This window comes from Stegodyphus dumicola, chromosome 11 (genome assembly GCF_044657685.1).
Source record: "Stegodyphus dumicola isolate Sdum_Otavi_A_Nest chromosome 11, ASM4465768v1".
NCBI lineage: Eukaryota > Metazoa > Arthropoda > Arachnida > Araneae > Eresidae > Stegodyphus > Stegodyphus dumicola.
The window spans coordinates 22,041,535-22,068,227 of NC_140778.1; the positions used below are offsets into that span (position 1 = coordinate 22,041,535).

At 31.1% G+C, this 26,693-nt stretch overlaps 1 protein-coding gene across 2 annotated transcripts; it reads right to left on the reverse strand.

Annotated features, from left to right (window-relative positions):
- Nucleotides 1-1,174: 1,174 nt before the first annotated feature.
- On the reverse strand, nucleotides 1,175-18,691 carry LOC146993839 (uncharacterized). Of its 2 annotated transcripts, none has more exons than XM_085826579.1 (2): nucleotides 15,972-18,691; nucleotides 1,175-3,821 (listed from the first exon to the last, which is right to left on the reverse strand). In XM_085826579.1, the coding sequence occupies exon 1, from the start codon at nucleotides 18,305-18,307 to the stop codon at nucleotides 16,607-16,609; it is 1,701 nt and encodes a 566-aa protein (XP_085682705.1). In that variant the 5' UTR covers nucleotides 18,308-18,691; the 3' UTR covers nucleotides 1,175-3,821; nucleotides 15,972-16,606. The 2 variants fall into 2 exon arrangements, with proteins under 2 accessions (XP_085682705.1, XP_085682704.1); XM_085826578.1 differs by having other exon boundaries at nucleotides 3,206-3,821; nucleotides 15,219-18,691.
- Between the last annotated feature and the right edge of the window lie 8,002 nt (nucleotides 18,692-26,693).

A 26,693-nucleotide genomic window follows, 5' to 3' on the forward strand; every position in this document is an offset into this window, starting at 1 on the left:
TAATATTAGCATGCAAGCATATACTTGTGAATGTATTGACTTTAGTATTCAAAATAATTTGTGCAAACACATTTATTCAGCAGTAATGTACAACAAAAGTGAAACAGGTTATTCTGAAGCAATCATTAACTTCTGAAAAGAAGGAGTACGAAATTTTGAAAAACCACACATAACTTCTGAGAAATCAACTAATCAAAAATGTTCTTTTTTAAATTCTAATAAATGAAATCCAAAAACTGTGCAATATAAATAAAAATTTGCAGACTACAGACAAAATATTTCAGAAAATCATGCAACATTTAAATGCTTTTAAAAAAATATTACAGTTGTCAGAAAATTGCAACATAATAAATCCAAAAAAATATAACCACTAAATTTGAATCTACAAGTAAAAAGATTATTCTACAAAAAAGTTTTTTTCAACAAAAAATTGTAAAAGAACGAAGACTGAAGAAACCTGCAGCAAATGAAACTGAAAAGTTCACAGATATTTTATTATAACAGCCTGTCATTAGCAAGGGAAATGATCAGGACTTTCAATACAGAAACATCACTAATAACTGAACTTTATTACTGCTGTTTGATAACGAAATTTAATCATACAAGCTAATCATTACTTTTACTGTTAACTACTCCTGTAAGTTTCTTTCTTTCTATATTAATAACTTAGAACAAACTATGAGAGATTAAATGATTATTTCAAGTGGCTTTAGAACTTTTAATATAATTACAAGCTAGGATTTATACGCTTAATTTCAACCAGAAAATCTGTTTGCTAAATGAAAGTGTGCTATGATTAAAGAAAACATTTGTAAATAACATCTGACTAATATAATATGTTTTGTCAATCACACAGTAACTAAGATTTTACATTTCTTTTATTTTTTGATGTAAATATTATTTGTTGAATATTTTATAGATAATAAAAATACATAATGAACATTTTGTGCATGCACTTAATGGTGTAGGTAATTCTGAATGCTTCATCCCAAAACTTTAATTCTTTATTCACATTTGTGAGAAAAGAAAAAAAAAAAAAAACTTAACATTTATAAATCATAATGTGTATCCAACTTTTTATTAATTTCATAGAAGAATTTTATCTAGAATGTTGAACAGTTGTAAATACATTCACAGTCATCTATTTCCCCTTTTTTTTTTATTAACGAAAAAGCTTATTAAGATGTTCATTTATATAATGCTCCAAAAACGTCATCCTTATTACAAACAATGTACATTTTCCTATAGCTTTAAAATTAGTTAAATTACACTGCTCGACATTGAAAATGCAGCACCAAGAAGCAGTGGTCAGAAAGTGATGAAATTTGGAAAAAAGACTGAGATAGAAAGCAGCAATAAGTGATTTTTATTTCAAAATGATAGTCAGAATACAGAGCGAGAACGGCGTCGTAGCTCAGTAGGACGTAGGACCGCCGAGGACAGCAATGCACGAAGAAACACGTCCAGGCATAGAATCAATAAAAGTGCGGATGGTGTCCTGAGGGATGGCTCTCCATTCCCTTTCAACCATTTACCACAGTTCGTCTTCTGAACGAGGCAGGGGCAGAGTCTGCAAACGGCGTCCAATCACATCCCACACATATTCGATTGGTGACAGGTCAGGAAAGTATGGTGGCCAAGGAAGCATCTGTATACCTTGCAGAGCACATTGGCAGATGTTATCCCGTTAAGATTTTAAAAATGTGAAATATATAACAAAACCTATTCCTAAAATCGAGATTCGGACTTCCAGGTGCAGGACTACGCTATTCAAAATTTCATGGCTTTAGGTGCCATTATTTTTTCATAATGCGAGAAACATGCACACATTTATGCAGATTCTCCATTACTTAATTACTTTAAATATAATACAGGGCGATAAAATTTGGTGGCAACGATTTGGAAAGTGATACGCCATTTATTGTGATTCAACACAATATGCCATTTCGAGACTATCGTCCATTTGGGTCTAACGTCACTTTTGAGTTAATAATTATTAGAAAAAAAAGTTTAAAGATACTTGAATGAGGAATATGGCAGCAACGCCATCCTCAATCAAGTATGTTTGTTTTGATGATGTCGACGACACAGCGAATCGAACACAGCTTTCCAATAGGAAGTCATTTAGCATCATTCAGTTGTTTCTTTGAATTATTTTTATTACTGATAGTGATTGCTCTATATTTCAGACAAAATAATTAGAAAGAAAAATATTTAATTCAATGCAAAACTGATAGAAAAATTTACAAATAAAAAACATATATGAGATTTTACCACATTAATTTGAGATTACACAAGATGCACAAAACAGCCTATTTTGTTGGCACAAATTTTGCAACTCCTGTTCCAACCCATTCCATATGAATTCAAATGAAAGTTTAGGCAACGACAGACAGTTCTGCTGATGTCTCTTTAGCCATTTTACGCTGGTAAGTTCTGCCCTTCATTTTAAATAACCAACAATTAAGAATAAAGGAAATAAAAAAATCCAAGTGAAAATTATTAATTAAATATCCATCCCTTTTATTTGCAGTGATATCAATGCATAAGTAATCAAGTACTCGCTCTGACCAATACATATTAACCCATCTAATTTTTTCCTATGTAACTGCATCTAATCTTTTTTTTTTTTTTTTTACAGACATAAAAAAACTACTTTAAAGTATTGCAATTAAATGCACAGAGCTTTGGAAACAAATAGGATAGTACCAAAAAAAAAGGTTTTTTGCTTTTCTTGGATACAAAGTCGTTTCCCATTCATTAGGTGATCGAATGGTTAAATACACTTAATATTAAGACAAAATTAAAGTCAAGAAATTATCCAAATAAATATACATATTTTAAATAATTTTTCTAAATTTGGAAATCTTAACTATTACAATACATTAGAGGTTTGCAATGAAATCCCGTGTCACTGAATAATTATAATTAACATTTATTAAGTTTCACTGGAAATCGTGAAAAATGCAGTTCAACTATATTTAGTAAAATCACAGACGAATTTGTGTGGAAATTAAGCTATGGATTTCCAGTCACATTAAAAACAATTAGAATAAGCAAAAGGAATAAAAGCCGAATAAGAATATCTAATAAATACCAATTATTATCATTTTAAATATTAACAGTTGTATTTAATTAAATGTAAAAATATTTTTTATTTATATAAGTATTTAAATTTAAAATGAAATTATATTGGATACCTCAATTCATATATCACATCTTTGTATTGCTTTTATTAAATATATTGTATAAATCACATTCTCTGTACACTTATTATACATATATATATTGCATAGCATTAATTATGGCCTAGTAAATTGACATCTTTACATAAAACCATCAGTGTTAAAGACAGGCTCAATTTACATAAAATTTTTTTTGATATTTGCAGCAAATTAAAAATAACAAGTAAAAGAATATTGTTTTTAGTTTGAGAAATTTTTAGTTTTTTATCATATAAAATAGCATATAAGTACACTTTTGGAACATTTAAAATCTAATGTTCAATTTTGTGCCATATTGCTAAGCATGCAATGTCAACAAAATACCTCCTCATAACTTGCACGTCTCTATCTGATCAAATCTTCATATCACAAAGTTTTACATTTTCCATGTTTGTATCAGTCTGGCCAAATAAACATTCAAAAGCAGTTGTTCGCATTACATTAATGGAGTCATCAAGTATACATGTTCCAGCTCAGGCTGAGAATCAGTTTACCTGTTCAGTTTCAGGCTTTGTTCATTCTCAGAATCAGAATTTTGCCAGTGCAAACAAGTGTTTAAAACTTTAGGGTATGTTAAATATCACCTTCAGATGAATGCTGAAAGAAAAAAAAATCATTCTAATGAATTATATGCAGAATTCTTTTGCTATATAAAAATTCTAGTTAATAATTAAACTAATAACATTTTACAGTGTAATGTACTGATAGATTATAATGCACAGTTCAGCATTATAACTACACTAAGTTTATTATAACTTAAATTATTATAAACTTAACATATTGTTACGAAATGTACATTCACGGTGAAATAGCTTCCCCGAAAGAAAGTTTAGGGTTGCCATATTTGGTGAGAAATCGCTCATTTGGCGCAACAATTCACGACATACCGTGGACGGTTGGAGAACCTTCTGGAACAAATTCTTACCGGTTTAGCCCAGAACGTTCTCGAAGACAAGCCGAAAGCTATATAAACCCTGCTGGCCCGCAGTCAGTCAGTGAGTGCCTCGTCTAAAGTGCGAGATACTTAGTCTCGAGTTAGTCAGTCTGTGCAGATTCGATCAAGTTGGGAGCCGGGCAGCGAGTGCTGAGTGGGTCGTCGAGTGCATCGAAAGATTCTCTTAGTATATCGCAGTTAGTGCAGCGTCGAGAGAGTGTGTAGAGCTCCAGAAACGAATGAACCAGAGTCGGGAGCTGTGGTCTGTGTGTCATCGAGTGCATCGCAAGTTGTAGCGTGGAGAGTATTGAGAGTACATGGAGTTCCGAGAAGAGTCGGGAGCTGTATTCTGGTGCTTTGCAGTGAAGCTGTCTCTACCTTTATAGCCGGATAACCTGAAGGCTGTGTCGCTGATTGTTCCAGGGTGTGTATGGTAGATCTTCGACGACTGTAGAATGTGACTATAGCCAATATTAGCCAATATTAATCAGGAGCTGTCCTGATTAATATTGGCTAAAGAAAGCGTGTTTCGATACTTTATCAAGTGCTATTGTCATTATTCACTCTAAATCTGCACGAACCCCGAAGTGAACGTACCAAAGGACGAAAAATTACGCAACAATATTTATGAACATGGTAAACAAAAAAAAAGGTAGGTTTCAAACAGGTTTCTATTTTCAATTTCTTCATAGTATTCAGAAAGCAAAAACCTCTGAATTTTAAATTTAGTTTCTGTATGCAGTGGTTAATTTCTTTTTTTTTCTTAAACTGATTTGCTTGTAAATGGCCTGTAATTCATGGGGCAACAATAGAGAAGGGCTTCAGGAAAAAGCGGATATCATAATGGTCTGTACGGTTCGGAAGATAACTGCATGTGGGAAGGCGTACTGAATGGTGTTGACCTGCAAGCTGAAGCAGATGACACAGAGGGCTATACCAGCAGTATTACATGATTTGAGATGCAGAAACAATATAGAACAACAATGAGAGTCAGGATTCAGATAAAAAATAATGACAATATTTTATTAGATTAAATATAATACCAATATTAGTATTTATTCTAACTCAAATGCAGGTTTTTTTTTAATAAACAAAACTGAGAGTTGCTGATAATCTTTCCATGTATCTGTTTCATTTGTTATGTTCTCAATTCAACGGCATCCTTTATACTTTAATTATTTCAGAGTTTTCAATAAAAATAGTGGAAAAATACATGAGTAATATGGCAAACTTATCTATTTAGAGAAAGTTAATTTAAAATATTTTCCTTTGACTGACACTGGGAAAACGAAAACTATATTCCATGAAATAATTGTTTTCAAGTAACGAAAAAAATTAAAATTTTGGAACCCTATAATAAGCACTTGAGACTTTTCATTTACACAGAATTCTGTGTTTACTTAGTTCTGTTACGAATTTAAGAAAAAAAAAAAATAACTAAACTAATAGTTTTCAGGTTGCTAACAGAATTTTTAGATTTAATTTAAATGTGCTAACATTTGTGGAACATTCTGATTCCACCCAATTTTTTCCACTATTTTTCCCCAAACTTAAGATGCAAAACACAATGGCCATTTTCAATATTAGCAGCACACTAAACATTACCAAAACAACAACAGATTAACAAAATTAAAAATGCAAGAAACAAAAAAAAAATTTACAATTAAAATTAGAGTTTCTGCGCAAAACCAAACAATTCGGCCAGCAGGCAAAAAAGTAGATTTTTGGGTGCACAAAACTAAAAGTTTTCATTCGTTCTACTCATCAAAAATACACTGAAGGTGTAGAAACTGACTTTATTTGTTATGGATGCTATGCTGAGTCAATACACGGGATAATTTAATAACTTAAATGATAATTCCAGAATGGATTAACCATGATATAATTAGCAATAATAAATAAAGAAGTTAAGTTTGTTGTTATTATAGCTTAGTTTCTCTAGATCCACTATTCTGCTAAGTTTCCAAATATAAAGAACTACAGCTGCTAAAGTAAAAAAATTAGGCTTAGCTGCATCTAAACAACTTTGAAATTGTTGATAATTCTAAAACTATAACATGTAGTTTAACTAAAGGCATAAAAACCTTCACCGGATGATATGAAAAACATAATTCAATCATTTTTAAAGCAAAAACTGCACAATTTACCAACACATAAGAATAAAAAAACTGAGCTCGCAGAGCCAAGTAATAGGATATACAGTAAAAAGTCTTTAATCCGGACTCGCCGGGACTTCGGCGATTCCGGATTATAGATCATCAATTTAAATCTGGTAAGATGGCATGCATGAATATGAAACCGTAATTTATGAAATAAAGGGCAATATGATCTAAAGGGTATCAAAATTTACAAAAAAAAAAAAAAAAAAAAAAAACTTAATATTTATTTGTTTACTTTATTAAACATTTCTTTCAATGCAAGTTGTTCAAGTTGCTTCGTTTTATGTGCTAATACTTTCTCTTTAATTCTATAAAGACATAATTTCTTGTTCAGTTACAAAGTTCCGCTGTTCAAGTCCTGTAATTGCTGTGCCGAGAATACCGACTAACTTGTCAATCGAATTTTTTTCATTTTCACTCACCTCTCTGTCACTTTATTCATGCCTTTATCCATTTTTTGCAGCAATTCCACTTTTTGTTTGATGGACATTGAAACATGCTTTTGCTTTGTAGACCCTTTGGCAGCTCCAGAATCGGAAACTCTTTTTGACATATAATCGAAAGTTCAAGCTTAATTTTTATAAAATTGCTCTAACAATCTGCAAAAAATAATAAGCCGGATCCAATTAAAAGATTAAGGAACTACGCAATCTGAAACATGAACTGAAATAGATAATTTTAGCCTAGCTTATACCGTTCGTTATACATTAAACAAGCATGCGTAAACATATTATGCGCATGCGTAGCTTTGAGGTCCAGATTAAAGACTTTGTACTGTATAACATTTATATACTTTTGGTGCAGCCAATTTCAACCAAACAGGGAGGTGCACATCTACATGTTATAGCAGTCCCACATTCAAAATTTCAACATGCTAAGGCTATTTCTTTCAGTTATACGAGATACATAGATACGTAAGTACAGACACCATGAAAAAAATCTCTTCTAAATCCATTTTGAGTCAGTTTTATAAGCTTTTCGGTGGAAAGTAATCCATTATTCCATTTTTACGTACAGATATCATGCAACAACATCATTAAATTGCAATCGATAGTGGTCAGGATGGATATTTTCATTGAAACGTGGTACACGGAATTTTTCGTGATTACAATACTTCATACAAGGAAGTAAAAAATGTGCCTGCCAGCACATCAAACAAGATCCCCTAATTCAGTGTATATACAAGTTTCTAATTATCTTGTATTGTTAACGCTCACTATTTATTGAAGAGAAAAAGTTTCCTACCACAGTTGAAAAAAAATTGAACTGAAATTTTATGTAGCTTAGTACTTATGACATATAAAGTCTGCCTGACAAAATTTCTACATACATACAGTAAAGCAAAACTATCAGCTATTCAAGTAACTGGCATATTTCAGAAAATTTTTCCCTCGAAAAAAATTTAGTGAGAGGTTTGTAAAGCCATAATAGAGCTACTAACACATATACACTGTTACCAAAGAGTGATTTACTCCAATAACGAATAAGCATGATGTCACAATGCAATCATAGTAAGTCTGTTTTGGTTTAATGTAAATTTGATAAATTCTTGATAATCTGGTTTAATTTTTGAAAAGATGGATTAATTTCTACATTTTCTTCACATTTTCAAAAACATCATCTATATCAGATTGCATGAAGTGGAATATTTTCAAAGCTACAACATCTCTTCATTAACAACATATTCGACTTTAAAAATAGGTAAAGAATGGCAATGCAATCTGAAAAATTCTAAATGATGTTAGCTTTTTACATGCAATATTCATAATTTGAGTCTCTGAATAATCTGCTTCTGCTGAAATGATTGGCAAGGTCTCCTTCAACTTTCATGTTCAGAAGAGTTTCACAATCGGATAATATATTTTCTTTGATGTTGAAAGCCAACAGAGTCTGTAAGCTTTTATGTCTTAAAAGCATTTTTCAGAATTTGATATTGTTTTGTGTCTACAGGTTTGTAATGGATTGAATGCACTCAGATCCGATGATGGCTTCATAAAATTTATTTTCCCAAGGAATAGATTTCTGGAAGTTTAAGAGATAAAAATTAGTTGCCAAGACCAATGCCAGCTTGGCACTCACTAATTTTGGGAGACAGCCATTTAATTATTAATTAAGTTATTTAAATTAATGTTAAATGTACTTATCACTATAAGCTTGTTTTCCCAGCAACATTTCACACTGTTGAGGCTTTTAATGTTACATTATGCATGACATACAATTCACATGTAATTTCAATAAAAGTATTTACGTATATTTAAAATGCTTAAGAACATAATTATAAATGTGTGCTTTTGATATTCACGCTTCCATTTCTTGCATCCTCGTGTTTTCCTTTCTTTATGATTTATGACTTGACCACAAATGATCAGCATTCGAAGGAGCATCAACCCAAATGTGACCACATACAGCTTCTCATTGTCAAGCAGATGGACGACTCGGCTGCCCGAAAATGGATGAAGACAGTCAAACAGCTTACTTTACGAGATGTTCAGCAAGCAATTACTTTCAGAACTTGTAAGTGCTGTAAAATACACGATATCACATAGATGTAAAAGTGTTGTCTTTTCATTTTATTTAATTAAAACCTCTTTTCTTCAAAATTAGTTTTTTTTCTTTCATTTTTAACATACAGTACATTTAGTAGTTAATTCACATGTCTATAGATCTTTTCTTCGGAAAAAAATTAAATTATCCGAATGGGTTCTAGTCCCATCTGATTCGAATAATTGGAGTTCTACTGTACCTGGAAATTCAAAGTATCTGGAATTTTTGTTTTTTATTTCATAAATTACGGTTTCATATTTTTAATTTTATAATTTCTGCATGCCATCTTACCAGATTTAAACTGACGATCCATAATCCGGAATCGCCGAAGTCTCGACGAGTCCGGATTAACGACTTTTGACTTTATACCAGTTGGGCGGCTTTTTATAACATAAATGTACATATAATTCTTTAATAAATACGTTCGAATGTGGGTTTTAGCAAAGCACAAAATGTTTGCACATTTAGACAAATTAAAAGATAAAATGTAATTTTTTTGGTTTTTCATATTATTATGTTAATAAGAGTTCATTTTAAATGTTAACCATAAGCAAAAGGCATCACTGCATAAAGGCGATCGTTAGACATTTGCATGATGGCACCAATGAGGCTTGGCGCGGGCCTTGGTACATATGCTTTATTACACACATCTGTATTTATATTTAAAATTCAGCCTTGTTTATACATTTATGTGATATTTTTTACTTTATTGCATTTCAGTAATTATGCTTATTTTATATAAATAGCAATATCAGCACATATTAACGAATAATAAATTATAAAATCAGTATCAGAAAAAACTAAAAACTTCTAATTAGTTCCATGTTCTTAATTAAGATATAAAAATAGACTTTTTCTACTTTAATTGACAGCGTGAAATTAATCTGTATATACCGTCCTTTTATTAATTTTTTTTCATTTTATTAAGTTTTAGTCTGATATTAGTTTCTGTATTGCTTAAATACTTATCAAAATAATCAAATGCATAGTTAACCATGAGTTACTTTATCTCAAATTGTTAAATGCTCTTGATAATATACAAACTTCGCTTAGACAAAAACAAGTATTGTGCTGGTTTCCTTCAGATAAGTTATTCATATCTGTGTTTTACTATATATTCAATAATTTCTCATTACACACACAGGAAAGCCTTGACAAACTGCTGATGAGGTAATGCAGCATGTCACCAAAAATTATTTATGTGGCAATCCAGATATGCCTGTAGCATCTGCCCTAAATGGCGTTTTAACTGTCTAGAAAAGTTTGCCACCAAGACTACAAAAATTCCTCCTATAGGAGTTTTATTGTTTTGCTGAGCAATGACAAAAGCTGCAGGTCTTTGGTGAAATATCAGATTTAGTTTCTGCAGTCACAATGTTTCTGCAGTCACATTGCATGTTGTGGCTTGCTTAAAGCCATTATCATTCAGGTCGTACCATCCAATTTTAGAATTTCAATGCAAGGTTTGTGCACTTTCCTTTTTTTTTTTTTTCGTGTAAACAGATCCCTGTGTACATAGCAACCACAACAGTACAAAATACCAAGAAGTATCCGAGTATTACATGGAAAAGAAGAATATAATAAAACAGTAAGAGTCAAAGTAGCATTTAAATAGATATAATGATTTCCGAATGGATGTTTGTCTCCACACTCAACAATGATTTTATGAATTCTCTTCAAAGTCACCAATGAGCTCATAACTTTTTAGTGGGGATGCAGATAATAAGAAACTACCACATGAAAGAAATGAAAAGAAATGTTTAATAAAGTACATTTCATTTTGATGACAACGTCCCAATCATCAATAATGGACGGCAAAATCTGTAGGCACTATTCGGTTTCGAGGGCCGTAAAAAATCGCCAAACTATTGTTGATGCCAATGCTGCTAAAAATAATTCGGCAAGAAAGGAATTATAATAGTAAATAACTATCTAAGATTGATGTTTTAATTTAGATGAAAGGTTAATTTCATATAATACTTTTTTATTATCATAATTTATATGAAAAAGGCTAAATATGACTGAATGGAAGCATAAGAGTAAATAACTATTTCAGATCATTATTATAATTTATATAAAAATTGCTAAACATAACTGAATGGATACCTGCATTGCTATTTCACTACCGATTTATCGCTAAAGTATAATTTCATCTCGTTGGTTGTTCAAATGATATTTTCTATAATGAATGATGCCTTTTCTTTGAAAATATTCTTGGTAAAGTGCAGAATCGCTCACTTATTTGTTTGCCGCTTTTTACAAGGGTTAAAAACAATTGGATTTTTGTCAATTTTCTTTTACTTGTTAAGAAAAAATAGGTCGATGTGTACATAGATAAAGTCAAGGGTGTGCGCAATGCCATTTTTGTGCAATTCTAGGATTTTTTTTAAGTGAAAATAGGTCGATGCGCACATGGATACCGAGTATGTGCAATTCTTAAAAACATGTCAAGCAGTGGGTGATTCTGCACTTTACCCAAAATTCTATTGCCGACTTTTTGTCAAGGGCAACTCCCAAATTGTTAAATCCATAGGATATCAAAAAAGGATTTAAAAATTAAACTAGTACAGTCAAAAGTCTTTAATCAGGACATCTATAATCCGGAGCTCAAAGCTACAAACTTTCTGCGCATGCGTAAAGGCATAATGCGTCTACGCATGCGCATATGCATTCACGCATGCCCATAATACGTTTACGCATGCGCTTTAATGCATAACGGACGGTGTAAGCTAATCTAAAATTATCTAATTATCTATTTCCGTTAATGTTGCAGATTTCATTGTTCCTTAATATTCTAATTGGATCCAGATAATTATTCTTTGCACACTGTTAGAGCAATTTTATAAAAGTAAGCTTGAACTTCCGATTATATCAAAATGAATTTCCAATTCATGAGCTGCAAAAGGATCTATAAAGCGAAAGCATGTTTCGATGTTCATCAAACAAAAAGTGGAATTGCTGCAAAAAATGGATAAACGCATATCCTTTGTTTTTCTAACCATTCCGAAATCTATTTTATCAATTTCCCGCTGCTCTGTGTGTGTGTGTGGGGGGGGACATCGCAGCGCACAATGAACTGGAAAATGATCCATCAGCACTATCTTTATCTTCAGGGCGGATGTTTATATTTTATTCGACTTACAATTCCTTACTAAATGTAGTATTTCATCTCGATGTACTCCATCTTTGATATGATTTAAATTCCTCGTCATTATAAATATGACGAATACACATCAAATAGTTTTTTGTTTGCAATTTTCTAATTTCGACTATGTGTAATGTAGGCTTTACACACACGCACTATGAAAGAAATGTTTAATAAAGTAAACCAATAAATATTAAGCTTTTTTTTGTGTAAATTTTGATACCCTTTAGATCATAATTACTCTTTATTTTATAAATTACAGTTTCATATTTTTAATTTTATAATTTCTGCATGCCATCTTACCAGATTTAAACTGATGATCTATAATCCGGAATCGCCGAAGTCCCGACGAGTCCGGATAAAAGACTTTTGACTGTATTTCAATGGCGTCTTAAAAAATATAGAACTATATAAACTTACACAATCTGAAATCAAAGCGTACGCTGGATTTGGCACTTTTGAGCATACATTTTCGCTGCAATTTTTTTACGGCCCTCAAAACGAAATACAGTCAAAAGTCGTTAATCCGAACTCGTCGGGACTTCAGCAATTCTGGATTATAGATCATCAGTTTAAATCTGGTAAGATGGCATGCAGAAATTCTAAAATTAAAAATATTAAACCGTAATTTATGAAATAAAGAACAATTATGATTAAAGGATATCAAAATTTACAAAAAAAAGGTTAATATTTATTCGTTTACTAAACATTTCTTTCAATGTAAGTTGTTTAAGTTGCTTTGTTTTATGTGCTAATACTTTCTCTTTAATTCTATATAAACAGACATAATTTCTTGTTCAGTTACAAAGTTAAGCTGTTCAAGTCTGTAATTGCTGTGCCGAGAATACCGACTAACTTGTCAAACGAATTTTTTTCGTTTTCACTAACCTCTCTGTCACTTTCTTCATGCTTTTATCCATTTTTTGCAGCAATTCCACTTTTTGTTTGATGGACATCGAAACGTACTTTCGCTTTGTAGATCCTTTGGGAGCTCCAGCATCGGAAATTCTATTTGACGTAATCGAAAGTTCAAGCTTACTTTTATAAAACTGCTCTAACAGTCTGCAAAAATAATAAGCCGGATTCAATTCGAAGATTAAGGAACAACGCAATCTGCAACATTAACTGAAATAGCTAATTTTAGTTTATACCATCCGTTATACATTAAACGCGCATGCGTAAACGTATTATGCGTGTGCGCACATTCATATGCACAGCCATAAAGGTCTTGCGCGCATCCGTCAACGCCTATGCGCATGCATCAATGCGACGCATGCGCAGAAAGTTTGTAGCTTTGAGGTCCGGATTATGGGTGTCCAAATTAACGACTTTTGACTGTAGTACCAATCAGCAGTATGGTTGTTGATCCAGAAAATAATGCTACCAATAGTGAAAAAGGTGAGAGAGAGGTTATTGAAAATGAAAAAATTTGGATTGGCAAGTTAGTATGAATTCTCGACACCGCAATTATAAGACTTGAACAAGGAAACTTTGTAACTGAACAGAATATTATGCCTGTGTACCGAATTAAAAAGAACGTTTTAACACTAAAAATGAAGCAACTTACATTGAAAGAAATGTTTAATAAAGTAAATAGATATATACTAAGCTTTTCTGTACATTTTGATACACTTTACATCGTAAATGCCTCACTATTTCATAAATCAAGATTTTATATTTTTAACTTTTTAATTTTTACGTGTCATGTTACTAGATTTAAACTGATCATCTAATATAAGGGCAAATCCTAATTCTGGAATCGCTAATGTCCCCACGAGTCTGGATCTCAGATTTTATATTGTATTTGCAGCAAGCAGTAAAGAATATTCTCGCAATACTTTTGAAAAATGGCAAATCTAATACAGATTAATCTTGCCTATATTTATATCTAAACAGTTGTATTTTGATTTATGCATATAAATTTGTACAGAATGCTGAACTAGTCTGTAAGTCAGTTACATTCAGTTCATGAGAATATCAGGGAAAAAGTATTATGTCCCACCAACAATACACTTACATGCATTTCCATTTAACACACATATTAATTAGCATTAAGGGGGTAAAAACCTTTAAAATATAAAATTTGAAATATTTATATTAAAAAATTTTAGAATTTCTAAATTTAATATCTTGATAATTTCTAATTTTTTAACTTATTTCACCCTTAAGATAGTAAATAAATTATAAAAAAGCATTTATGCGAGTCTGGATTTCGTACTGTATTTACAGCAAGCAGTAAGGTATATTCTCATGATACTTTTGAAAAATGACAAATCTAATACTTCAGATAAATCTTGTCTGTATTTATAACAAAACAGTTGTATCTTAATTTATGCATATAAATTTGCAAAAAATGCTGAACTAGTCTGTATGTACATTACATTCAGTTATAGAAGATATCAAAAAAAATGTGTTATGTCAGAGCGACAATACACTTACGTGGATATATTTTAAAAGTTACTGACTAAATATTAAAATATCTAAGCATGAGGTGTCAAATAAAAAAAAAAAACCCTGAATTATTTAATTATCAAAGCATTTGCAAAACGCCTCCTATACTTCCATTTAATACATACATTTATTAGCATTAAGGGGGTAAAAAACATTTAAATTATAAAATTTTAAATATTTATATTAAAAAGTTTTAGAATTTTTTAATTTAATAACTTCATAATTTCAATTTTTTTAACCTATTTCACCCTTAAGACAGTTATAAATTGTAAAAAATAAGGTTTATTAAATAAAAAAACAGGTTAAGTACAGCAATGTTACTTGAATAAATTCCATGAAATAAAATATTTACTGCCAAATTTTTATGAGTAAAATTTAATATGGCAAATTTCTATGAAAATCCTGCTGTACAAACACATGTTGTGGATTCTAAAAAAACTTGTTCATTGAATTAAAACCATGAACATTCTGACCAAGAGCCAAGTATTGCTAGTATATTTTCAGTTCCATTATTAAGTTGTATTATTATGGGAACCATCTGAGAAAATTTTTTATGCTTCAGGTACTTATAATGTTAACATTTAACAATGTTTGAATACTGTAAATGTTGCAAGTGAAACTCAGACTTTTGTTTTTCTTTTAGATGTTCTGGCTTATAAAGTGTGTATTTTTGTAAATTAAAAATTAAATTACTTTGAGCACTGGATAAAACCCATAGAATGGTTTTTAAACAAATAATCTACCAAATTTGAGTTTATTACCTGCTTGAAAACGATATTTACGTAGTGAATTCCCTCAAATTTTTTCTTAGGTGCTTCACTCTCACCAGGTTGCTCTATTTGGTGAAAGTTGTGGATTCACTGAATATATTTGAGAACTCATTTTGCTTTACAAGTATAATATGTTATACCACTATACTGCCTTTGTGAATGTTATACACTTGACGCATTTGATATTGAAGCTCGATACTAATACTGAGAATAATATTTGCCAATAATACCTCTACTTAGCTAAAATGGATATTAAAAAAAAATGGTACTATATAAATTAAATGCAGGTCTTTAGTATTTCATCACAATAAAACACATATGGATGAAACATTTAGGCATGCTTCAGAATTGCAGTATCAGAACTATATCAAAGTGGTAACAAACATATGATGAACAAAATGCATTTTGGTAGGTCACAGATGTGACAGTGAACACGAGTTATAGAAAAACTGTGAAAATTGGAATCCAATAACAAGCACCCAAATTTTGTAAAAGTTGAAAGTATTGCAAAACACATCACGACAGATTCTAAATAAGAGTTTTTCAATCAAGTTTGGTATAAACAGCTTTAAACCCTTTAACACAGGATAGTAGCAAAGGTAGCTTCCACTTAAAATTATTTAAAAAACACTTGAGATGTATCTTATGCAAATGAAATTTTTTGTTTTTTAGAAAGAAATAAATAGTTTATTCCTTATTTGTATCAAATGACAATTTACAAACAGCATACAGGGTCAGCAGTACCTTTTATATCACATGTTATAATGCCTTTATATCTACAGTTCAGCTACTAAATGAATCTCTAAATTGCAAGAATTTTGGTACCACTAATACTGACATCTGTTGAAACTCACTTGCACTCAAAAAATGAGGTCTGTTTGCTGCAGGACAAATCATTAATGCACTGATAATTAAAGGCTGGTACTAATTTAACATGTCCTCAAAAGGCAGAAGATTTCTCTTGTTGTGTAGGCCAACATATTAATCTTCGAATTATTCTACTGTCCACATGAATTGTTACCTACATAACATGAAAGATTTCTCTCTTCAGTGAATATGCATATTTTACTCATCATTTACTAAAAATGAATTTTCACATACTCCATACACAAGTTTCTATGCTATGTGAATATGCATTCCCCTGTTAAATTTACGCTTATTCTTCTTTACTCTTACATTCTTCCCAAGGACTTTCTACACATGAGGATTTTCACCTGCGTGAATAAGCATATGACTGGTTAAAGTAAACTTGTGTCTTGATGATTTCCTACATAGTTCACACACATGAGGTTTCTCTCCTGTGTGAATAAGCATACGACTATCTAAATTACTCTTCCTACTAAATGACTTTTACATACTTGACCCACATAAGATTTCTGTCATGTGTGAATAAGCATATGAGTGTGTAAATTACCTGTTTGACTAAATGCCTTTTTACATACTTCACACGCATAAGATTTCTCTCCTGCGTGAGTAAGCATGTGCCTGTTTAAATTGGCCTTCTCCCTAAATGACTTCTTACATACTTCACACACATGAGGTTTCTCTCCTGTGTGAATAAGCGTGTGCCTGTTTAAATTGGCCTTCTCCCTAAATGACTTCTTACATACTTCACACACATGAGGTTTCTCTCCTGTGTGAATAAGCATATGACTGTTTAAACTGCTCTTAAGCCTAAATGACTTCTTACATATTTCACAGGTACAAGGTTTCTCTCCTGTGTGAATAAGCATATGATTCTTCAAAGCAGGCTTGTGTCTATATGACTTCTTACATACTTCACACACATGAGGTTTTTCTCTTGTGTGAGTGAGCATATGAATCCTTAAAGAACTCCTATGTCTAAATGACTTTTCACATACTTGACACAAATGACGCTTTTCTCCTGTGTGAATAAGCATATGGCTCTTTAAAGCGCATTTCACACTAAATGACATCTTACATACTTCACACACATGTGTTTTCTTTCCTGTGTGAATAAACATATGAGTAGTCAAAGTATCCTTGAGGCTAAATGACTTATTACATACTTCACACACATGAGGTTTCTCTCCTGTATGAATAAACATATGTTTATATAAAGAACACTTGCGACTAAATGACTTCTGACAAACTTCACACACATGTGGTTTCTCTCCTGTGTGAATAAGCATATGAGTCTTTAAACGTAACTTTTGCCTAAATGACTTCTTACATACTTCACATACATGAGGTTTTCCTCCCGAGTGTTTAAACATATGAGCATGTAAAATACATTTTTGTCTAAATGACTTCTTACATACTTCACACATATAAGATTTCTCTCCTCTGTGAATAAGCATATGACTTTTTAAACAATCCTTGCGCCTGAAGGACTTCTTACATACTTCACACACATGAGATTTCTCTCCTGTGTGAATAAGCATATGTCTATTTAAATAATTCTTGTGACTAAATGACATCTGACATACTTCACACACATGAGGTTTTTCTCCCGTATGAATAAGCATATGAGTGGCTAAACTACCCTTCTGACTAAACGATTTCTTACATACTTCACACACATGAGGTTTTTCTCCTGTGTGAATCAGCATATGAGTATTTAAGTAAGATTTATATGTAAATGTCTTCATACATACTTCACACACATGAGGTTTCTCACCTGTGTGAATCAGCATATGATTCTTTAAGTACGATTTATGTGTAAATGTCTTCATACATACTTCACACATATAAGATTTCTCTCCTCTGTGAATAAGCATATGATTCTTCAAATAACCCTTGCTTCTAAATGACTTTTTACATACTTCACACACATGAGATTTCTCACCTGTGTGAATAGGTATATGAGTAATTAATGACCACTTGTGTTTAAATGAGTACTTACATACTTCACACATATAAGATTTCTCTCCTGTGTGAATAAGCATATGCCTTTTTAAAATAGCCTTCTGAATAAATGACTTCTTACATAATTCACATACATGAGACTTCTCTCCTGTGTGAGTAAACATGTGCATCTTTAAATTAATCTTCTTACTATATGACTTCTTGCATACTTCACACACATATGAAGGCATGTCTACTCTGTTAATTAGCATATGCTTACTTAAATTGGTGTTTGTTAAATTGGCGGTTTGTCTCCTGTGTGAAAAAGCAAATGATAGTCTAAATTAACTAAAAACATTTAACTAAATGTCTTCTTATGCACTTAAATCACATCAAGCTTTTCTCCTATGTGAATTAGCATATGCATGTTTAAATAAGGTTTTCCGTTAAATAAACTGTTCAATTTCACATACATGAGGTTTGTGTTCCGTAAGGATCTCTGCATGTGCTCTTTTAAACACTGGCTCTTAAAAATGATTTGTTACAATCTCCCAGAACATGTAACTCTGCACTAAATTAGTAACTTTTTTGACTCGAAATCCATCTTCGTTTAATATACAATTTATTTCACTTTACGTACACACACAGATAAATGCACTTACTTAAATATTGTATAATGATCAGGTGATTCGTAAATCTTTAATGATGAAAAAATATTCTGCGCATGTCCGCCTCGGACCTACTAGCGTCTACGGAGAGAAGGCAACTTTACTAGCGTCTACGGAGAGAAGGCAACTTTTGGGATCGTGATCTGATCCTCCTGTGCGCATCTCAATTTGCGCATATGCTGCCGTGCACTTCGTGAAATTTTGTTTATTTACGTGAAGTACTCTGTGGTTTTGAAATTTGCGTCATGTGTTGAGAATGGGTGAAATTGTATTACGTCTGTATTTGATCTACAGTGAAATACAGTTCAATTAATAAATCGGTGTTTGTTAAAAAAATTAATTTATGCTTGGAGATAAAAAAATAAAATTTTTGCTAATGAAAGTTATTAAGTAGTGCACTTTTCATTAAAAAAGTTTATTTCTTTTTATACATTAAACATTAAATTAATTATATACATTAAATAATAATGAAATATTATCTATGATTGTTGTTAATTAAGCATGCCTATCTTCTGTAAATTATTGCTAAAACATGTGCAAATAATGAGGAAATATACGTTATGCTAGTTTATTTCTTAGCAGGTAATCACAGGACCATGATAGAGAGTGTCTATTATTTGTTCCTGAAATTTCTTTATTGCTTATACTAAGCTTATGCGTTAAAGTGTATTAAAAAGCTTATTTACGACACATATGAGCACATTCTGTTGCATGAGCTATGTGATAAGTTGGTGTTACAACTGGCATTTCAACTATGAATTAAACTATTGACATTTCATCATCTGTACAAGAGATTTTAATTATATCATTAAGTCGTGCATGTGAGACAAATGCATTAAATTGTTATTACAATAGTGTGAAAACAAGAAAATTAAAGTCAATTTCTTTGAAAAAACTGTTACTTTTTGGAAAAAATAAATACTTTAGACATTCATATTCATCATGTTATTCTCAATATATTTACAATGTCAAGCTAATAATACCTAAGTATTATTTGTGATAATTTATCATTTTAAAAGAGGTATATTATATGTCAAGGACAAGGTTGACAAAGAAAGTATAAGAATTCTTTCTGTAACTAAACATGATTCATTACTCAGTACTAAAATAAAGAGGTTTATCAATCCATGAATAACGTGTTTTTATGTACATCATCTTACTGGATGGTTGCTGCCAATGAATCGACTGTCTGTGTAACAGCTGGAGAACAAGGTGCTCAGAATTATCATTGATGCTCTGTGTTTTGTCTTAAAAAACATACATCAACCTGGATTTTAAAATGAAATTAATAGACATGAAGCTTAAATAGAAGTATCTAATTTTAAAATAACTGTAAGAGCCATAGCTGCAGTTTACTTAATAATTCAGATATTTGTGATTTTATCATTGAGGAGCCTTTCAATGGCTAAGGATTATGTAACATAACAGTATAGTAGTAGACTACAGTTAGTAAATTTGCAACATTTTTATTGCTAGTTCATAGTTGAGATATTAGTAAAGACCATTTCAGGTTGAATGTTAGCTATAACATTCTACCTGAACTGCCTACAGTACTTCGATCTTGCATGTATTTTCACTTACTGTCTCCAGAGGCAGAATTTTTTGTTTTTACATCCAGAGCTCTGTTTTTTCCACACATGACAGTTCATCACAAATCGAAAACGGGGGACACTTCTACATAAAAGAAACATTCAATTGTTGGATGGATGATAGTACTTTGTACAGTTTGGTGGCATTTATGTAAAAATTATGTGTTGGTTATTTTTCAATAACTTGCAACAGTGATTTTGATTATAAATTTGTTTTAGGAAATTCTAAGCTACTGGATAACAAAAATATAGATTTTAGCAAAATGTTCATGTTATGCGTAAAAAATGAAAAATACCTTAAGATACATTTAAAATGTCAAAATTTCGGAAAAATATAACACTCTTTAAACCTCAGTTTCCTTACATCTAAATAGTATTAAGTGTGAAAATTTGTATAATTTATATATTTTTAATTACTTGTATAATGTATGCACTTGTGAATTCAGATCAATTAGTTGTTTTAACTGTTTTAAAAAATGAAGCAATATTATGCAGAGTAAGGAAATCAAGATTGTGATCCGATGACAATGAGATTAATGTTTAAATGTGAAATGGAAAGTTGTTATTTATTATATTATCAGAGAATTATTAAACTGGGCATAATCGCCAAGGAAGGTATTGAATGCTACGTGAAAATATGTTTACTAAAAAATTTGAATTTCATAATGAATGTATCCAAACACATGTTTTGAGTCAAAAGTTTGAAACTTGATGGCTGAGTGTAAATATAAAATTATGGATGTTTAAATACTTTGTAATTAGGCACATAGGTCAGGTTAATCTTTTTAAATAAGGTAAGGAGTGCAAGAGCTATATGCCTAAAGGAAAATATGCCTTCATGGAGGAATTTCAAGGCAAAACTGACATTTGAGTGCATATTAAAAAATAATACATCTAATTTTCATTCAATTTATACATATTTCATATGTAAAAAATTCTGATATATGCTACATTACTGTTAATTACTTGATTTGAAAAATATAGTAAATACACAGAAATTTAAGATTTGCACATTTCGAAAAATATTAAATATATGAGTATACATTATCCTTGTAAAAAGCATAAAATACATAAATATTTATTAAATTATTATAAATGTATTTGGAAATGAAAGATTTATTCTTTCATAAATCCCTGTTAACGTTATTGTGAAGAAATCTAGTTATTAAATATATCTAAATTTATAATGATTATAAATATTATTTAAATATATAATAACCTTAACATTTAATTGTAAACATAAATTGAAAATTTTTAGCAGGAATTTTTTATTTGCTATTTCAGCAAGAATTATTCATACTGGAAAGCAATCTGTTAAAAAGTGCTGTAAAGCACAGTCTACAAGATGTGTACTTAATTTTATCTATCAAATGCCTGGCTATTGACCATTAAAGTGCAGAGCACATATCCAGATGAGCAGGACTTGTCCAGAAACACACAAAGTACATAAAAGTGAGGTAGACAGATGTGTACTTAAGGAATTAGTAAAAAATAATTTTTAGAATATGCATTGTTGAAATTAAGGATATAAAAAAATATAATACAGTTAAAAGTCTTTAATCCGGACTCGTCGGGACTTCAGTGATTCCGGATTAGGGGTTTTTCCAGATTATAGATCATAAATTTAAATCTGGTAAGATGGCATGCAGAAATTATACAATTAAAAATATGAAACCATAATTTCTGTGTTGACGCATGCGCAGAAAGTTTGTAGCTTTGAGGTCCGGATTATGGACGTCCAGATTAAAGACGTTTGACTGTAAGTATCAAAAGAATTCTTTCCTTACATTTTGTAATAAATCAGTTACAAGTTTTAAACAATATTAAAAATAAACTTTTTTAATCCATTTCAAAAATACTCATAGAAAGTTAAGTACATGGAAATCAGTAGCAATATTTAACGTATTTTACTATGGAAATAACAGCTGCTCTAATTTGAAATTAACTGAACTGAGCATTAATTATAAAGTAGCTCTGATTTTTAAAGGATGCCTCAGAAGCTAAAAAATCATTCTGCATTTGAGAAGGTATTTCAGGAAGAAGCTCTGTAAATAGGAAAGAAATAATGCATAATTTTGATTTTAGTATTATAATAAACTTTGATCTTAATTTTTGTAATCATTAACCAAATAAAATCAAATTAACTTAAAATTTCTTTGTAATGTAATTAACAAGAACATGTGAAAATATTTCATTCAAATTAAACTTTTCTGGGAAAGTATAGCATTTAATTCCGCTCAGAATAATACATTGTTTTAAAATATTTTCTTTTTACATACTTATGACTTTGAAGTATTACGGAAAAAGAAAATATATATATTTATATGTATATTTACGATGTAATTACAAAATGTTTACCGCTGATTATGTTAAAACCTATTGATCTTAATGGATAGTCACTGAATAGTTTGGTTTCCACGAGAGGTGCACTACTGCTTCAGGGCAGTACACGAGGAAAACCAGTTAAGACCTCTCCTCTTATTTCTACCTCCATTATTTAAATTGAGGATTTTGGATCTTTAGAGAGTGTTTCTGGCATCTGTGTTGGATGGTCAGATTCTTCCAGCTCTAGTATAATTAAAAGTATCAGCTTTGTGTTCTCATGCCACCGATACTTTAATCTGATGTGCCAGTAAATTAGTGGCTAGCTTAATAATTAACTATGTAGTCTTAGACTACTGATCAACATTTTTCATTTATTTGATTGTTCGCATTTATTTGCATCGCCACTAGCCGTGGTTATGCTCTAAGTTCAGGCCATGCTCTGTTTTGTTAAAAGTTCAGTTTAAATAAAAAGGTTGTTTTAAAATCTTTCATAAAGCTTTGTCATAATATCTCAAGTGATAATTATATTAGGGTTATAAGACTAAAATTCCATTATTAGACCAAGAATAACCTTATAACTTAATGGAAGTTTAAGATATTCATAATGACTAAATGTGTAAGTTTATTAAAAAGTTAATAGAGACAGAGCTTAAATTGCACCGGAGCCTGGCTCCGGTACTTCTTAGTTTTTGGAATAAATCATAAATAAGGCTCCGGCACTTCTTTTATGCAACTGAACAAAAATTTGATCTCAAACATTTAATTTTTTGCAGTAAAACTGTATTACAAATCGCTTATTAAATTTTAATTTATCTCTTTACATTTTACTTAATTTTAATTACTTTAATAATTTATTAATTAAATAACAATCATTAATTAAAAATAATTGATACTTATTAATATTAATTAAATAATAATGAATTAATTTGGTATTAATTAACTATTTAATTTTTAAATTATTAATGATTGTAACAGTCATTTTATTTATTTATTTACTTTTCTTTTCCTTTGCTGACAGTTTAGCATAGGGTTCTGGCACTTCTAAGTTTAGAAATTAAGTCCTGAATAAGGATATTTATTAATTATAGGAACTTGATAAGTAACCTTCACCAGCAATTTAATAGCCAGTTGATTGTGTTGTTGCCAAAGTAATTTTGTCATGATTTGAATATGGTTATCTTCCACTGTCGGGGCCGTTCCTAGCGCGGTGCAGCTGTAAAATTATGCAACAGCTGAACACTCGCGATACCACGACTAAATATTTTTAATTCATTGTACTTGTCACATGTAAATACTTTTTATACAATTTGTCACATATAAGTACTTAGTGAGTATGAAATAAAAATTCAACTAATCATTAAGAATTTTTTTTTTTTAAATTCTTAGGAAATATTCTTAGGAAAGTACACAGGCAGCCAATGGCCTAGGGACGGCCCTGTCCACTGGTGTAAATCTGTGGTGTTAGTCCAGCTGACAAGTATTTCATATTTCTGGTGTATAACTCTCAAGCTACGTTCTGCAGTAGAATTGCTTAAAAGTAAGAATGAAACAGGGATAACACATATGTCATTCATTTGCTGCACAAACTCAAGATATTTGAAGTTAAAGCTCAGTTATATTCACTGCATTGCAACATGTCGAGAGAAAGGCAATTTTTATCTTTACCGTCCTACACCAGGGATGGCCAACACACGGCTTTTACTTTTTATGCAGCAACTACAGAAAAGTATATCATTTTTAATAAAATTCCCAGCAAGTCTGTAAATTACTTCCAGAGAACAGGCTCTAAACAATAATGATATTGCGAATATGAGCTCTAAACAATCATGCATACTGCTTTATTTCAAGCCTTTCACATTAACTATTACAGACTTTGGTTTAATATTGAAGCAAATAGACATAGAAGATATGTAAATTCTAGTGATCTGTTTGCTCTAATGCGTACCAATGATGGTGATATGTTACTTAGGGTTATCATGTTTTAGGTTTGAAAATGCTAGATTGTAGGAATCTGCAGAAACGGGAAAATGAACACTTGCCCCTCCTCCAGAATTGAGTAAAAAATATATTTTTGCATCAATATAATATTGTATATTTCATAATCTGCTATAAAATCTTCAAAATGTGTGCGTGTGATTATGGCAAAGCCTCGAGGGCTATCTGCCTAAGAGGAGGGATGCCTTCGTGGAGGACTTTCTATGGAAAACTGGCTCCTATACACGTTACACATGGGGAAAACCACGAAAACGCCCATGCAGCCAGCCCGTTCACGGGATTCGAACTTCAGACCGAACTACTAGTGTTCAGCGACTTTATCGCTCGCTCAGCCGCTGGTGGGCCCAAAAATCTTCAAATTAAGTAGTTAAATAACAATGTGTTGATTTGATTGTTGGAACTGGAATATGGCAAAGATCATGTGGGGGAAGAAATACCTTCATGGAAGACTTTTTAATCAAAACTAGTTTGTTGGTTTGGTTTATTTTATTATGGCAAAGCACTTGACGGCCATCTGCCTAAGGGGAGGGATGCCTTTGTGGAGGACATTCTAAGGGAAACTGGCTCGTATACACATTACACATGGGGAAAAACATGGAAATGCCCATGCAGACAGCCCGTTTGAGGGACTTGAACCTCGGACCAAACTACCAGCGTCCGTTCGGCCGCTGGTGAGCCAAAACTAGCTTGTATTCATATTCATAAATACTTCGGGTGTTAACTGACATACTTTATCTTTCAGATGTGCAAAGAAAACAGACAAAACTTCCTGCTCAGTTCTGTTTGTAATAATAAATGCACAGGGAAAGCCGTGAAGCAAAGCATCAAGTAAAAGCAGTGTGATTAATTCAATTCTGTAACCGTTCAACCTATGTGTACCATTTATACATATATAGTCTGATCCCAACTTCTGAAGAAAGTGCCTCTGGGAGTCATTCATTTTCATTAATGTGAAATCATCATTTTAAAATTCAGGATAACTTTTTAAAATATATTTTAAGGCTTATAAAATAAAATAGAGTTGTTATCCTCACTAGTAATTTCATTAACCCCATTTCATTAACATTTATACAATCATTTTTATGCCTTACAGCATTTGATTGTGGATTATAAGAATTTTCGGTACACTTCTGTTACTGGGACCAGATTCAGAAATGTATACATTCATATGTACACATATATATGCATACATGAACACATCCATCCAGCCATACATGCATACATTTCTGATTCTGGTTCTGATAACGGAAGAGTACCGAATTTTCAATATTCCATAAATCATTCTTTGTCAAAAGATGCAGTATCATATACAGAATCTTGAATTTTATCTAAAATTTCATCAAAAGATACTTTTCCAGCAATTTAAGTTACATAAATTAACATTAGAATGGTATAACTGCCGTTCTAATTTTGTAAGAGACAGATGCCCTATACCCTTTCTATGACTTACAATGGGTTTTTCTATATAAGCAGTACATTTTCCATTATTAAACTGGCTTACTGGGCAATAAGCATTAATTTTGTTACTCCCTTGTATTTTTAAATGTCCCATGCCTTGCACTTTATATATAAAATAATGTCCTGAATGATGGCATACAAAATAAATATCTTTTACATGTAATGGGTCATGTTTCTTTGTAAGTTAAAAAAATTTAGATTATGTTTCCATTTCAAAATTCTCCTTTCACAACATGAAATCATTAAACACAGAGAAATCTCTTTCTTTTTCAATGACTATTTCATGTTCCATTTGCAAATGTAATGAAAAGTTTTCCTATGGAAAACCTTCATTACATAATGTGCATTTATATAATTTTTTAATGATGAACACTCAAGGGCAGTAAATGCACTATCTGATTGTGAAAATAATAAATTTTTATTATTGTTGAACTGACGACTATATAAACTGCATTTAAATTGGAAAACTTTATTTTTACTTGCTTTGAGTAATGTTGTTTGTTGTGATATATGCAATTTCATGCAGTGACATTTTAGATTGCTGTTACTTGAGAAACATTTTTTTGGAATCAGGACAGCTAAAACTTTTTTGAAGTTATACTGGATTTTGAAGCAAAAGTGTA

Bases quoted from the DNA above. Each gene is read 5' to 3' on its own strand.
- LOC146993839 (XM_085826579.1), bottom strand. From the start codon at position 18,307: ATGCTAATTAACAGAGTAGACATGCCTTCATATGTGTGTGAAGTATGC.